This window comes from Arachis stenosperma, chromosome 6 (assembly GCF_014773155.1).
Source record: "Arachis stenosperma cultivar V10309 chromosome 6, arast.V10309.gnm1.PFL2, whole genome shotgun sequence".
Lineage (NCBI taxonomy): Eukaryota > Viridiplantae > Streptophyta > Magnoliopsida > Fabales > Fabaceae > Arachis > Arachis stenosperma.
This window is the reverse complement of record NC_080382.1, coordinates 54,785,321-54,801,468: the sequence shown is the minus strand read 5'-3', so window position 1 is coordinate 54,801,468 and position 16,148 is coordinate 54,785,321. Positions and strand designations below refer to the sequence as shown.

Below are 16,148 nucleotides of genomic sequence, written 5' to 3'. Positions count from 1 at the left end.
GCTAAAAAAAAAATCAAAAGCTTGTTTCAAGGAAGAATTATAAGAAAAAGATTTCATAAATTGAGCTAGATGGAAGCATCAATCATTTACATTTCTTTTGTGATTGAAACATGCATAGAAAACTAGCTTACCATGAACATTGAGTTGCTATTCTTCTTACCTTGGGTTGTCAATCTTTATTGCATGATTCTTTTCTTGCATGGGGACAAGCAAGGTTTAAGTTTGGTGTTGTGATGACATGTCATCATATACCTATTTTTCTATGCTTTTTCATACAAGAAATTGATGATTAGTGCTTAAATATTGCATTCTTTTGTGCTTAAATGATATATTTTCTTGATCTTTTAATTTTATAAATCTTGTAGGAAATAAGAAGAAAAAGAAGCAAAGAAGCACAAAATATGCTAAAAAGGAGAAAAAAAGAGCTTTGGGGTACACTTTGAAGTTGGAGCACACTTTGGAGCCTTAGGCCACGCTTTTAAAAGCGTGGCCCATGACCAAATTAAAGAAGGAAGCAACCAGCATGCACATTGCCCTGCTCTTGCCAAGGGCAGGACAGAATCATGATGAAACAAAGTGAGGTTGGAGCAAATTTTCGATAAGTTAAAATCTGGCCGCTCACAGCATGACCATGCCTACTTCAAAGGGCTATAACTTGAGCTACAGACGTCCGATTGATGTGCTTTCAGTTGTGTTAAAAAGCTGACATTCATAACTTTCCAACGATATATAGCAATCCATATTTGGCGTAAAATTGAGGCATGAGTGAAAGGCATATTTAAGGGCCAAAAATAAGCGAAAATAAACCAAAGTGCTTCCACCAAGTTTCGAAGCTGGAGCCTCACTCCAAAGCAAAGTAGCGCTCATTATTCTGCTCTGCCCTCTTGGAGAGCAGGGCAATGTCGTGCTCTTCTTGAAGAAAATCCAAGAAAAAATCAAACTCCAAGTGCCACCCATGGGTTTCGAACCAAGCACCTAAGGGGAATGAGGAGCGCAGCACTTGACACGGACAGAAGGCACACCATGACACCACTGCCCTGCTCTCCCCAAGGGCAGGGCAGCATCCTGCTGCTTCCAAGCCTTGGCACGCAAATTGGATACCCACACAAAGCTTCACTGCTCTGCTCTCCACAAGAGCAGAGCAGCCTCCTGGGAGCAAGATGGGCCAAAATTCAACCAAAATTTCATTTTAATTCAATTCCTCACCAAATTGAATCAAGGCCAACCAAACCCATTTCTCCTCAAATCCAAAGCAAGCAAAGCCCACTCAACATGACTCAAAGGCACACAGAGAAGCTAGATTAGGAATTTCATTTTATTTTCATTTTGTAAAAAGCCTATATAAAGGCATCACTCTCATTTCAGAAAAAGGAAGCTCCATTAGAAAGGCTAGCTCCACTAGGGAGTATTAGGATTTGAGAGCTCTCTCTCTTAATTTTCCTTTCTGTTCAAAATCTTGGATTGAGAAGTGAAGGAATTCTGTTTCATTCTCCCTCTGAGATTTCTCTTTGTTTGCCTTGTTGCAAAATTTTAGTGAATTGCAATTTGAATCAAAGTTCTCTTACTGCTTTCATTTTCATTTTCTTCTTCAATCTATCTGCTGTTGAATCAAGGAAGGGTTTGAGATCTAGACTTGTTTTATAGTCTCTTTGATTCCCTGAGATAAATTTTATTTTGCAATTTAGCTGAGCTCTTTGCTACTCTTCTGTTTTTTTTACTGTTTCATTGAAATTGTCAAATGCTCTTTGAGAATTAAGAATTGATCTCAGTCTTCTGCTACGTTTACTTTTCTGCAATCTTCTTTCCTGCTTTCTGCACTTTCACATTTCTGTTCACATTGAGCTTGATTTAATTTCCTGCACATTTACATTTCCTGCAATTTAAATTTCCAGTTGCTTAATCTATTGCTTTCTCTAATTTCCAGCACCCAGCCCCCTTTACATTTGATGCAATTTACATTTCTTGTCATTTAAGATTTTGTCAATTTACTTTTCTTGCTCTTTAAATTTCCTGCAATTTACTTTCTGCACTTTATAATTCCTGCAAATTTACTTTCTGTTGCTACAATTTCACCCAATCACTTAATGTTAGCTTGACTTAACTAATCACCCACTAAAGTTGCTTGATCCATCAATCCCTGTGGGATCGACCTCACTCTTGTGAGTTATTACTACTTGATGCGACCCGGTATACTTGCCGGTTGGATTTGTGTGTTGGAAAATTTATTTTACGCAAAAACACCATCAAGTTTTTGCTTCAAGTGGGCAGACAGAGGTATCCAACAGATAGTTATAAAGGATCATAGAGAAGACTATGGGAGCTTCAAGGAAGGACTGGTCAAAAAGGTTGGATGACGCTCTTTGGGCATATAGGACCACCTTCAAAACACCAATTGGGATGTCCCCATATCAGCTGGTGTATGGGAAGGCATGTCACCTACCATTGGAGCTGGAGCATAAAGCTTTCTTGGCCCTCAAGCTACTAAAGTTTGATAGTAATGCTGCTGGGGAGAAAAGGATCTTGAAACTGCAAAAATTGGAAGAATTCAGAGCTCAAGCATATGAAAATGCCAAAATTTACAAGGCTAAGAAATGGCATGACCAAAAGATAGCAAGAAGAGAGTTTATAGAAGGTCAAAAGGTGTTGTTATACAACTCAAGGCTCAAGTTCTTCCCGGGGAAGCTAAAGTCAATGTGGTCTGGACCTTTCACCATTCTCAAGGTGTCACCCTATGGTCATGTAGAGCTTATGGAGGACAAGACACAGAGGACTTTCACTGTCAATGGCCACATGCTTAAGCACTACCTGGGGGACTCATTGATGAGTAGAGAGTGAGCTACAACCTCAATTGAGGAGGAAGCAACGTCAAGCTAGTGACGATAAAGAAGCGCTGGTTGGGAGGCACCCCAACACTCATATCCTTTTGATTTCCTACTTTCTGGAAGTAGTTTATGATTGTTGATTTAGGTAGTTTACGTTCCAGTTTAAAATGTTAGTTAGTTAGTTAATCTTTAAGTTGTTTTCCTTTGTTTACTGGAAATGCAAGTTGCTAAACACACTTACTGATGATGATTGGTTGGGCTGAGATACTAGCTAAAGAGCTAAGTTTGGTGTGGCCATTAACCCACTCAATTTAGGCTTACAACCATATTGAATGAATTAATTTTGCAGTAAGCCCAGAAATTAAGTTTGATGTGGCCACCATCCTATGAAGTTCACACAGCAAGCCCAATATGGTTCAAATTTGAATGCATCTAGTAAATTGGTAGAGCATAAAAAGTCACTTTAATGTGTTTGAAAGGATTAAAAGATAAGGAATGTGAAAGGAATGAATTTATTCCACCTTTATGAACACATTAAAATCCAATGATGAACCCAATTTATTAGATGCAATGAAATTAAGTGTGGTGTCCCAACAGACCCTTATAAATTGCATTTTAATTGTATGTTAATAAAGGGAATGTGAAGAAGTTCTTTTTCACTAATGGGTTTCGGTTTTAATTTTCAGGAGAGATGATGGGGCCCACATGATTGATGGTTCATTGAGACAAAGAGTCAAAGTGTACTTACACTTTGGAACTCAACATATGCAGGAAGCCAAAAAGGGATAAGGATTGGCGCCCCTTCCCACGCTAGGCGCCACTCCCCAAGTAGGAAAACATTGAATTGCTTTTACTTCCCACCTTCCCACCTTCCAGACTACACCTCTCACTCCTATAAAAGCTACTCACTTTCCCACACTTCTTCACACTTCAAACCCTAACTTCACACGCGAAAATAACCTCCACACTTTCCCTCATCTTTCTTTTCCTTCTCTTTACTACTTTCTTTTCCTTTTCTTGATTGGGACAATTAAGTCCTAAGTTTGGTTTTGAAGCCTACTCCACCAAGAGCTTCCTCATCAAAGAAGAAAAAGACCAAAGAACCAACTTCCGGATCCTCAAGCTTCAACGAATACAAGTTCCTCTCATCATTCAACCAAAACCAATTTTGTGGTTGAGTGAGTGAGAGGCAAATCATTTTGGAGGTAGGTTTCTAACTTGGAAGGAATAAGCATCCAGAGATCAATAGGGAGATCAATAACAGAGGATGGGCACTCTTGTGCAACCCACCAAGGAAGGTGGTGGAGAGCCTGGTCAGAGAATTTTATGCCAATGCAGTACCTCAACCTGGGCAACCTTAAGGCTATCTTAGTTATGTGAGGGAAAAAGCTATAGACTATAGCCCTTCCAACATTAATAGTATACAAATTCCACCTAGAGCTGTGAAGAAAGGGTGAAATAACAAGACCCAAGATTTGATGAAATCCTCAATGAAATATGTGTGCTGAATGTACAGTGGATTAATGAAAAAGATGTGAGACCCAACCAACTGAGGAGAAGAGATTTAAACCCCCAAGCTAGAGGGTGGCTGGATTTTGTGAGAAGGTCTCTCAACCCCACATCTAACACTTCAGAGGTCACTTTGGAAAGGGCTGTGCTCATATACAGCATAATGAAGGGAAAAAATGTTAATGTGGGGGAAATGATTGCCAACAACATCAACAGGGTGCTGAAAAGCACCAGGGATAGCACAAGGATGGCATTCCCCAACATCATTCAAAGGCTATGCGATGAGGCCGGGGTGGAAAAGATCATTGGCAAAGTCATGGTGGATCAAGACAAGCCCATAACTGCCAAGAATATGTCCAAAGTGGTGGTTGTCAACCCACTTCAGAGAGCAAGGGAGCACAGAGCTCATGCTCATGCCCATAACTTCCACCACCACCAATTCAACAATTCCCTGAAGATTTCAACTGGGAGCAATTGTAAGGAGACATACACCAAATAAGAGGAGATATACACCACCTAAGAGAGGATGTCAACCAACTCATGGAACAACAACAACATTGGGACCGAGTGTATGAGGACATACGACAACTCCAAGGAAGTATGGAGCACCTGAAGGAGCAACAAGACCAGTTCAACTGGGGAGAGATGCAAGGCAGCCTCAACAAAATAGTGGAGCAAAACAAATGGCATCAGAGGAACCTTGCTGAGTTTAGGCATCTTTAAGATGCTAGAACCATTTTAAGGAGGCAATATGATATTAACACACAAGCGAAGCTGAATCACTTGGGTAATGCTATGGCAGCCTTGAACCCCAGATACCCAACATTCATGCAAGGAATTGAGGAGTTAAGCGTAAGACAAGAACAAATTCTGGCTAAGCACAAGGAGGATGAAAGAAACTACATGAGAAGGCTGGGATTTTGGAAGCCCAAAGACACAAAGGCACAAGAAGGATCCTCCAAGAAGGATGACGATGACTCCTCCTCCTCCAAGAAGAAGGACAAAGGAAAAGGGCCAATGAACTGAAGCTGCTCAAGGTTGTTGAGTTCCATGGTTGACAATTTAAAACTTTGAATTTCTATTTGCTAATAATTGCAATGTTAGGATAGTTTATTTTTAAGTCCCTTATATTTTGAAGTCTTTTATGAGTTTTTTTTATGTTTAAAGAAAGAAAATGCAATGTTGTTCAAGTCTTACTGGCATCAATAAAAGAATAGTTTGTTTCCATAAGAGTCTATGGTGAGTTGTTGCAAAAACAAGAGTAAAAGAGACTAAGACCAAGTGAGACTAGTAAAAATTAAGAGATAAGGAACTAAGTATAGGACCTTGGATGAACTTGAAAGAAAATAAGTCATGATGAGCAACTAGACTTAGAAGGTATGACAAGTAGAGGCTAAGGATGTCCCTTGAATATCTATAGAACCAAGAAGTAGTAAGCAACAAAAGACCCAAGGCTCTAAGCATCACCTACTAGGATAAAAGGAAGCACCAATTAGCTCAAAATAATTGAAGATCCTAGTAGATGCTTGTGGTGAAGATGTGTCAAGAAGAGAGACCGAGGCAAGTAAATTCTTAGGGGTGTTTCAACACCTAGCACCCTAAAATCAACTGGTTTGGGAGTGCTAATTGAAAGCCTAATCTAAAGGGTCATCTTGAGACAAAACACTTAGAGTCGTGGTCAATTGAAAAGAAAAGTAAAAAAGAAAGAACAGTCAAAAGAAAAAGGAACAACTCTTACTACTTCAAGGTGACAATCAATAAAAAAAGGCACATAAGGCTGATACTTGGAATAATCCTCCAGAATCTAGGAGTTCATTGTGACATTAAAATAATAATATTTATGCATGTGTTAACACTTAGCCTTATCCTTGATAATGAATGCATCTCTTAAAGTCAAATCTCAATCTATCTAAGAACAACTCACATTGATTTGCTTGGGATAAGCAAAGCTTAGGTTTGGTGTTGTGATGACTTGCATCATCTACCCTTTTTTCTTATAAAAAAGGACCATGAAAGAGACATAGTCTCATGTAATCAATGCAATTCCATGTATCAAATGATATATATTTTGGTACATTACTTTGAAATGGGTTTGTGTTGAATTTCAGGTGAAAAGAGCACAAAAAAGGGAAGAAAACAATGAAGAAAGCTGGGCGTGCCACATAGAACGAATGCCACGAAAATGTGTGGCGTGGCATGCCAGAACCAGGGCGTGGCACGCCATTAATGATTTCCAGAGAAAAATGTTTGGGTTTTAACAAGGGCGTGGCATGCCACATGCTAGGCGTGGCATGACAGTATCATTTTCCAGAGAGCAATGTTGAAGGCCACAAAAGGGGCGTGGCACGCCAAGTTGAGCGTGGCACGCCAAGTCCATCACACACCATGGGTGTGCCACTTGAACCATTGGGCGTGGTACGCCAGTTCATCAATCTAGAAAGGGACAACCACTTGGGCGTGCCACTTGGTATCGAAGGCGTGGCATGCCAACTCTAGCCCATCACTTGGGCGTGCCACTTGAAGACTCAGGTGTGGCACACCAAGCTTAAAAGAGCCACCTTAAGATGGGCGTGCCACTTGAACATCAAGGCGTGGCACGCCAGTTCAAGTATCCAGAGAGGAAGTTGAAGAACCAAAAACTTGGGCATGCCACTTGGTGTCGAAGGCATGGCATGCCAGCTATCATCCTTAATTGGGCGTGCCACTTGGTGTCAAAGGCGTGTGATGCACGAAAACTTGTCTCTCAACAAATTTCCCTTCGGCAAGTATACCGAATTATCGTCAACTAAAAACTCACAATAGAGTGAGGTCGAATCCCACAAGGATTGATTGGTCAAGCAACTTTAGTTGGAAGAGTGTGCTAGTTGAGCTAAACAGAATGTAGTTGAGATTTGCAGGAAATTAAATGGCGGGAAAGTAAATTACAGAAAATAAAGTGCAGAATTGTAAATGGGGAATTGGGAAGATGAACATGGAAATAAATGGCAGAAAGTAAAGAGAATGGGTAAGATCAGAGATGAGGATTCATTGGGCTTAGGAGATTTTGCATTCTCCGGATCAAGTTTATTCTCATCTCTTCCTCAATCAATGCATTCATTAATCTCCTTGGCAATCTTAAGTGATTAGATCCCAATTCCTTGGCAATCCAATCTCTCTAAGCTTGAACAATTGCCCAATTCCTATATTTAATTGCTCATGGGAAGAGATGAAGTGTGGTCACTGATTATACCACATGTATTTCCAAATCAAAGTATTGGGAGGATTACATGTCACTATATCCTCCCAAACCCCAATTTGGTCCAACATGAGAAAGCATTTCTAGCATGATCTCCTCATCCCTTTTTCCAAGGCTCAGAGGAGATCGAATTATGGAGAGTTTCTTTTCCAAGACAACTAACCAATTAGATTAAAATCGAAAGCTTTCTAGTAAATCAAGAGAAAAGAAAGAGGAAGAAGAATGAAAACTATAATTGATCCATCAAATTACAACAGAGCTCCCTAACCCAATGAAAGGGGTTTAGTTGTTCATAGCTCTAGGAATGGAAATGAAAAAGGGTAGAACAGAATACATGCAGAAAGTAAATATATTGAATGTAGTTCTCCAAAGTGCAAAAATCTCCCTAATAGTTCAAAGCTACTCCTATATATACTACTCTTCTTGATCTTCTAGTGAGTTCTCCAAGTCTTGGATATGGGCCTTTGATTTTGAGTTGAAGCAGCTACAATCTTCAGTGGGCTCAGCTTTGTTTGCAGAAAAAGTGTGAGTTAGGCATGGGCGTTAGTTAAGACGTTAGTGGTGGTAATGTTAAGTGAAAATGTGGGTTCGAGAAAGTTAGTGATAATGACCTTTTTCACTAACATTCCAACCCAAAATGGTCCACGTTAACTTCAACGTTAGTGGCACTAATGTGACCACTAACGTTGCACCTTGGTCCTTCGCAAATGTTATTGGGAATCACCTTTTCCAATAACGTTTCCTTGTGCCCCCTTTCCCTACGTTAGAGTTCACGTTAGTATTACTAACGCGACTCTTAACGTGGGCATGCCTAAGCTTTGAGAGCGTTAGTGACACTTACATTTGTCACTAACGCTCCAAACGCCCCTCCTTCCCACGTTAGAGCTCACATTTACTAGATTAATGTGGCCACTAACGTGGTAGTGAATGCCATCTCCAACGTTAGTAACAAAGGTGAGTGTCACTAACGTTGGCTTGTCATGCTTAGCTCCACGTTATCTCTCACGTTAATGGTCTTAACATGACCACTAACGTGGGCAATGTTGGCTAAATCCAACGTTAGTGACAAAGGTGAGTGTCACTAACGTTGGCATTGTCTTCCCCTTCCACGTTGGAGTTCACGTTAAATGAGTTAACGTGACTCTTAACGTGGACAATTGCCAATTTGGAGCGTTAGTGGTATTCACTTTTACCACTAACGCTGGAGCTCCCTTTTTCTCCACGTTAACTACCACGTTAATGTAGTTAACAGGGCAATTAACGTGGGCTATGATGGCTTCGAAGACGTTATTGGCGATCAATTTTCTCATTAACGTTGCAAGCTCATTCCTATTCCACGTTAGTGGTCACGTTAATTAGATTAACATTGATACTAACGTGGCTCTTCCTTGCTTTCTTTGTCCTGAAATCAAGCAAATAAAGTGCATCAAAGCTCTAATCCAAGTTATGAGATCATGTATTATCCAATTTATCATTCAATCCTTGCATAATCCTCATGAATTCATGTAAAATTCACACTATTTGCTTGAATCAAGGTGTAAATGTATTTTCATCCAAAACTTGCCTATTTACTAAGAAAATGCATGAAACTACCCTAAAACAGTAAAGAAAAGGTCAGTGAAACTGGCCTAGATGCCCTGGCATCATAACACCAAACTTAAAGCTTGCTTGTCCCTAAGCAAGTACTGAAACATGAGAATGATGAATGAAATGACAAGAGAAATGAGTCATTATTGTGGAAGTCAAGTCCTTGGTTTTATGGGGTTTTATGCATAGCAACTTAAGTTCATTCCTTCACTGGCTTCCAGGCCTTTATCATGCCCTTGAACACTCACTTGATTGCATCCTTTGAGACTTCCTAATTGTTGATCCTTCCTTCTTTTCCAAGTTTTATTGCATTCTTCTTAGGCTAAGTGCTCTGTAAGAGGGCGACTCTTTATGATAAGCTTTCAGCCAACACTCCCGAACCAGTTGGTTCAAGGTGCTAGGTGTTGAGACACCCTTAAGGACTTACTCCCTCAAGTCTCTTTCCCCCATACATACACACGACAGGCATATGGTTTGTCATTTTTTCTTTCTTGAGACCTTGGTGTCCAGCACCTCTTTGGGTTACTAAGTGCTCTGTAGCAAAGGTTACTCTTGATAGTGGACTTTCAGCTGATAATCCCGGATTAGTTAACCCAAGTTACCAAGTGATAAGGCACCCCTAAGAGCTTATTCATCCAAGCATATCCCTTGCACATGGACACCACAGACACATGCGTCAATATTCAAACCCTTGGTGCCTTGCATTATGTCTTATTGTTTTTCTTTCTTTCTTTTATTGGGATCTTTATTGTTTGGTTAGTCTCATAGAATATGATTCAAGCATGTGGTTTAGAGCATATAGTTGCCTCTATACCTTGTAGGTGAACCAACTTAGCTGATCAATGACCATACCACAAACTTAAGAAATTGCTTCACAAGATAACTCCACTCTTGTTTTTCACAACATTTTCTTTTTAATTGACTTAGAAGGGCAAGCATACATATAAGCAAGATGAAAATGAAAGCTAGGGCCTAGACTAGCACACTTCGATGTGAATAAAGAGGAACAAGCAGAATATACAGGTTTCTAGGACAATACAACCTCATGATGTCTTCCTTGGCATTATCATCCTAGCATTTTGCGTCCTTGTTTGTCTCCTTGGATGATGAGGTATGATTATTCCCTGAGATCGATTGAATTCCTGTAACACTATTGGAAGTTGCTTGTTCCCCTAAGCACTTGGAAAATAGTTAGCATGCATGTATGCTTGTGAATTTCTGAACTTAATTTGGTGTGTGAACACCAAACTTAGTTCCTTGCCTAATGCAGCAAATTAAACACATGCAGAAACCTCATGTGCTTTTATTAAGAAAACAACTATGAGCTGAAAGGAAAAACTATGCATTAGAGGTTAAACCTCTGTCAAGTGAGTTCTTTGGTTGTTAGAGCAATGCTTTATCACTGAAGGGTTGCAATGCACTCTTCAGCTGGAGTCTTTGGTGGAACACCAAACTTAGAGTTCCACTTTCACCCTTGAAATGTTTTGGTGTGCAACACCAAACTTAGCTCCTCACAATACAGAGAACTCAACTTGAAGTTTTTATTGAGACAATCATGAAAAGAGAATTACCTCATGTTGGGTTGCCTCCCAACAAAGCGCTTTTTTAGCGTCGCTAGCTCGATGATTGCTTCTCTAGTTGAGGTTATACTTCTGTTTGGGAGCTTCCCCCATGCTGCCCAAGTAGTGTTTGAGTCTTTGCCCATTCATAGTGAATGTTCTATTTGAGCTTTCTTCCTTGATTTCTATGTGTCCATAAGGTGAGACTTTTGTGATTAGAAAGGGCCCAGACCATTTTGATTTGAGTTTCCCAGGAAAGAGTTTCAGTTTGGAGTTGTAGAGAAGCACATGTTGTCCTTCTTCGAAACTTCTTGGTGCCAGATTGAGATCATGTCTCCTTTTTGTTTTTTCCTTATAGATCTTGGTATTTTCATAGGCTTGAGACCTAAACTCTTCCAGTTCTTTCAGCTACAAGATCCTCTTTTCACTAACAGCGGTGCTGTCCAGGTTTAGTATCTTTAGAGCCCAAAAGGCTTTGTGCTCCAGCTTTAATGGTAAGTGAAAGGCCTTTCCGTACACCAGTTGATATGGGGACATCCCAATTGGTGTTTTGAAGGCTGTCCTGTATGCCCAAAGAGCATCATCTAGCTTCTTTGACCAGTCCTTTCTTGATGCCCCTACAGTCTTTTCCAAGATCCTTTTTAACTCTCTGTTAAAAATCTCAGTTTGCCCAATTGTTTGGGGATGATAAGGTGTGGCAACCTTATGCTTCACCCCATATCTTAGGAGTAGGGTCTCTAATGGTCTATTGCAGAAATGACTCCCTCCGTCACTGATGAGGGCTCGTGGGACTCCAAATCTGGTGAAGATATTCTTTTTAAGAAAGTTTATGACTACCTTGTTGTCATTTGTTGAGGTTGCCACGGCCTCCACCCATTTAGATACATAGTCTACTGCCACCAAGATATACTTGTTCGAATATGAGGTTGGGAATGGTCCCATGAAGTCGATCCCCCACACATCGAACAGTTCAAGTTCTAGAATGTATTGCTGTGGCATCTTATTTCTTTTGGGCAGATTTCCAGCCCTTTGGCACTCATTACAGCTCCTCACCAGTTCCTTAGCATCCTTGAAGATAGTGGGCCAGAAGAACCCACATTGCAGTACCTTTGCTACGTTTCTTTCTCTTCCAAAATGACCTCCATAGCTAGCGCTATGACAACTCCACAGGACCTCTCGTCCTTTTTCTTCTGAAATGCACCTCCTAAGGATTCCATCTGAGCATTTCTTGAAGAGATAAGGTTCATCCCAAATGAAATACTTAGCATCATTAATGAGTTTTCTTCTTTGATGTTTGTTGATTCCAGGGGGGTAGGTCACCAGTTGCTTTAAAATTGGCAATATCTACAAACCAGGGTGCTTTGTGAACCAACATTAACTGCTCATCTGGGATGAACTCATTTACACTTGTATCATGTGTAACATCTTTCTCACAAGAGATTCTGGATAGATGATCTGCTACTTTGTTCTCCACGCCCTTTTTGTCTCTAATCTCAATGTTGAATTCCTGCAACAATAAGATCTATCTGATTAGTCTTGGTTTTGACTCCTGTTTGGCAAATAGATATTTGAGTGTTGTGTGATCAATGAAAACAATAACTTTAGAGCCAATGAGGTATGATCTAAATTTGTCAAATGCAAAAACTATTGCTAGCAACCCCTTTTCGGTAGTGGTATAATTTCGTTGAGTGTCATTAAGGACTTTGTTGGCATAGTATATGACATGCACCAAATTTTCTTTTCTCTGTCCTAACACTGCCCCAACTGCGAAATCAGATGCATCACACATCAGTTCGAATGGCAGATTCCAATCAGGTGGGGTGCTGATAGGAGCTGAGGACATCTTCTTTTTCAAGTTCTCAAATGCAAGCACGCACTTCTCATCAAAGATAAATGGTGTATTAAACATAAGGAGATTGCTTAAGGGCTTGGCTATCTTTGAAAAATCTTTAATAAACCTTCTGTAGAAGCCAGCATGTCCCAAAAAGCTCCTAATTGCCTTGACATCACTTGGTGGAGGTAATTTTTCAATTAGCTCCACCTTAGCTCTGTCTACCTCAATACCTTGGTTAGAAACTTTATGGCCAAGGACTATTCTATCTGTCACCATAAACTGGCATTTTTCCCAATTCAAGACCAAGTTGGTCTCTTGACATCTTTTTAATACCAAGGCAAGATGATTTAGGCAATTAGGAAAGGAGTCTCCGAATACTGAAAAGTCATCCATGAAAACTTCAATGAACTTCTCTATCATGTCCGAGAAGATGGAAAGCATGCAGCGTTGAAAAGTTACAGGTGCATTACATAGCCCAAATGGCATGCGCCTATAGGCAAACACCCCAAAGGGCAAGTAAATAATGTTTTCTCCTGGTCTCTTGGATCAACCACTATTTGGTTATATCCTGAATAACCATCTAGAAAAAAATAGTACACGTGTCCTGCAAGTCATTCTAGCATCTGGTCCATGAAGGGAAGTGGAAAATGATCTTTTCTCGTGGCTTCATTGAGTTTTCTGTAATCAATACACATCCTCCATCTTGTGACAGTTCTTGTAGGGATCAACTCATTCCTTTCATTGGCTACTACAGTGATTCCTCTTTTCTTGTGGACCACATGGACGAGACTGACCTATGGGCTATCCGAAATTGGGTAGATTACTCCTCCCTGCCACAGCTTCATGACTTCTTTTTGTACCATTTCCTTCATAATTGGATTCAGCCTCCTTTGGGGTTGAATGGACTGTTTGGCATCATCTTCCAATAGTATCTTATGCATGCATATGGCCAAACTGATTCCCTTTAAGTCAGCAAGTGTCCATTCGATGGCATCCTTATGCTTTTGTAAGACTTGAAGTAACTCTTCCTCCTATTCTTGGCTGAGGGATGAATGTATGATCACTGGATAGCTTGTATGCATACTTGAGAGTGGGCGGTAGTGCCTTTAATTCAAGTTTGGGTGCTTCTTTTCTTTTATCCTTTCCCTCTAGTATGCCATGAACATGAGTTTCAGCTGTTGCAACATCTTCGCTTGATGCTGATTCCTCTTCTTCTGTTAACCCCTCAAGTTCTTCTTCTTTAAGAGTCTCTTGCACCACAGCATCTACTGAGTCCAACCTCATACATTCTCCCAGTGAGTCTTGTGGGTAGCTCATGGCCTTGAACACATTGAATATCATTTTCTCCTCATGCAGTCTAAGGACAAGCTTACCCTTTTGGACATTAATGATAGCTCCAGCGGTGGCCAAGAATGGCCTTCCCAAGATGATAGAGGTTTTAGCTCCTTCCTCCATGTCCAATACTACAAAGTCTGTTGAAAAGATAAAGTCTCCAACCTTCACCAATAAATCTTTTACTATTTCGTGAGGAAATTTGAATGATCGGTCTGCTAGTTGCAGGGCCATTCTTATTGGTTTGGCCTCCTCAATCCTTATTTTCCTCATCATTGCTAAGGACATCAGATTTATGCTAGCTCGTAGATCACATAAAGCCTTATCCACTGTGATTTCCCCTATGATACAAGGGATTTGGAAGCTCCCGAGATCCTTCAATTTCTGGGGTAATTTGTGCTGGATGATGACACTGCATTCTTCGGTGAGTACCATAGTCTCATTGTTCTTCCAGCTTCTCTTCTTGGTCATCAACTCCTTCAAGAACTTGGCATAGAGTGGCATTTGCTCTATTGCTTCAGCAAAGGGTATGTTGATTTGTAGTTTCTTAAAGATTTCCAAGAATCTTGAAAATTGATTGTCCTCTCCCTTCTTCTTTAATTGCTGGGGGTATGGGGCTTTTGAAATGCATGGTTTTAGCACTTCTCCCTCTTGATGTGACTTAGGAGTGGAGACTTGAGTTCCTCTTGTCCCTTTTCTTCTTCATCCGAGTTCTTCTCTGGTGGTTTCTTGTGGGTCTCTCTCAGTTCTTTCCCATTTCTGAGGGTGATAGCCTGACACTCCTCCCTTGGAGTTGAATTAGTGTTGCTGTGAATGTTGTGGCCAGGGGCTTACTTGAATAATTAGCCAATTTGTGTTTCAAGTTTCTTGATGGCAGCATCTTGATTCTGCATATTGGATCGTACTTCTTCCCGGAAAACTTACTATCTTGAATTTCCTTACATATGCTTTCAAGTAGAGCCTCAATTTTGGAAAGTCTATCTTTAGTTGGTGATGGTGGGTTGAGATTAGGTGGTTGAGAAGGGTGATTAGGTCTTCTTGGGTACTTCCTCCAAATGAGCAATTATTCTGAACAAGGGTGATGAGCTGGGGTTTTAATTTAAAGTTATTGGCATGTATGGTTGGCTTCTGGATGCTACTTCCACAATTTCCTGGGTTTGGATTGATGTAAGAGCCTAGAACTCTCCTTTCTTGCCCAGCATGATTCACAGGGCCTTCTCTGGCATGGTTGTGAGCTTTTCTTTCATGGTTGTTTTCCAAGTTCTCCTCCATGTTTGTTTCAAAGTACTCTTCCTCTTCCTCAGCACCAACAACTCTTTTCCCTCTTGCTTCCCTCCTCAATCTCCGGAGGGTCCTCTCAGGTTCGGAATCAAAGGAAGTTAAAGCTCCGCTTCTTCTCCCTGTCATACAACTAATAGAGCACACAGCAAGAAAGTAAAGGAAGTGATTATTCTTGTTAGAGTGGCTGTTAGTGTGAGTGGTGCAAATTATCAAACAGTTAGTGGGTTAGTGAGCAGAATTATAGATAATAACAAAGAAAAAAGAAAACAACGAGGGACGAGGGGGTGAGGAAGAAACTAAATAAACTAAAGGTAAATGACTAGATAAAATAAACAAACAAAAGAAAAATTCTCAATCTAGTGAACTTCCCACTTAATCATTGGTGATACAAAATCAATCCCCGGCAACGGTGCCATAAACTTGATGCACGAAAACTTATCTCTCAACAAATTTCCCTTCGGCAAGTATACCGAATTATCATAAAGTAAAAACTCACAATAGAGTGAGGTCGAATCCCACAGGGATTGATTGGTCAAGAAACATTAGTTGGAAGAGTGTGCTAGTTGAGCTAAACAGAATGTAGTTAAGATTTGCAGGAAATTAAATGGCGGGAAAGTAAATTGCAGAAAATAAAGTGCAGAATCATAAATGGGGAATTGGGAAGATGAACATGGAAATAAATGGAAGAAAGTAAAGATAATGGGTAAGATCAGAGATGGGGATTCATTGGGCTTAGTGATGACAAGTCATCATATACCTATTTTTCAATGCTTTTTCATACAAGAAATTGATGATTAGTGCTTAAATATTGCATTCTTTTGTGCTTAATTAGAATATTTCCTTGATCTTTTAAATTTAGAAATCTTGTAGGAAATAAGAAGAAAAAGAAGCAAAGAAGCACAAAATAAGCTAAAAAGGAGAAAAAAAGAGCTTTGGGGAACACTTTGAAGTTGGAGCACACTTTGGAGCCTTAAGCCACACTTTTAAAA

The 16,148-nt window shown here is 40.2% G+C and overlaps 1 protein-coding gene across 1 annotated transcript; it reads right to left on the bottom strand.

The window, feature by feature from the left end:
- Positions 1–13,542: 13,542 nt before the first annotated feature.
- On the bottom strand, positions 13,543–14,313 carry LOC130934062 (uncharacterized). The gene has a single exon (XM_057863651.1). The coding sequence runs from the start codon at positions 14,311–14,313 to the stop codon at positions 13,543–13,545; it is 771 nt and encodes a 256-aa protein (XP_057719634.1).
- Positions 14,314–16,148: the final 1,835 nt, after the last annotated feature.

Coding starts and splice junctions, on each gene's coding strand:
- LOC130934062 (XM_057863651.1), bottom strand. CDS start 14,313: ATGGTACTCACCGAAGAATGCAGTGTCATCATCCAGCACAAATTACCC.